The sequence below is a fragment of the Penaeus monodon genome, chromosome 31 (assembly GCF_015228065.2).
Source record: "Penaeus monodon isolate SGIC_2016 chromosome 31, NSTDA_Pmon_1, whole genome shotgun sequence".
In the NCBI taxonomy this organism is placed as follows: Eukaryota; Metazoa; Arthropoda; class Malacostraca; order Decapoda; family Penaeidae; genus Penaeus; species Penaeus monodon.
The window spans coordinates 24082601-24082814 of NC_051416.1; the positions used below are offsets into that span (position 1 = coordinate 24082601).

The 214-nt window shown below is 47.2% G+C and overlaps 1 protein-coding gene across 1 annotated transcript in view; it reads right to left on the reverse strand.

The window, feature by feature from the left end:
* The window catches only part of LOC119592855, a 2481-nt gene that overhangs the window by 421 nt on the left and 1846 nt on the right, over nt 1–214 (reverse strand). Inside the window, exon 4 of the mRNA XM_037941752.1 lies at nt 1–66. This exon is cut by the window's left edge and continues 421 nt beyond it. Coding sequence (XP_037797680.1) covers nt 1–66 — 66 coding nt within the window. The remainder of the gene's footprint in view (nt 67–214) is intronic.

The window sequence follows — 214 nt, forward strand, 5'->3', positions numbered from 1 at the left end:
AGCAGCCCTGAGAAATAGTCGATTCGGACCTCCTGCTCGGTCAGGTTCCGTCGCGCTTCCTCGCCTCTGTTGGTAAGAGGTTGATGTTATAGATCTATTTTTGATGCCGATACTTTATTACACTGTGGGCTTCTTTTAGATTAACCCTCCCTCTTTTCTCTATCTCGTCTCCCGTGTTTCTGCCTGTTTGTTTCTGTCTCTGTCTCCGTTTCTG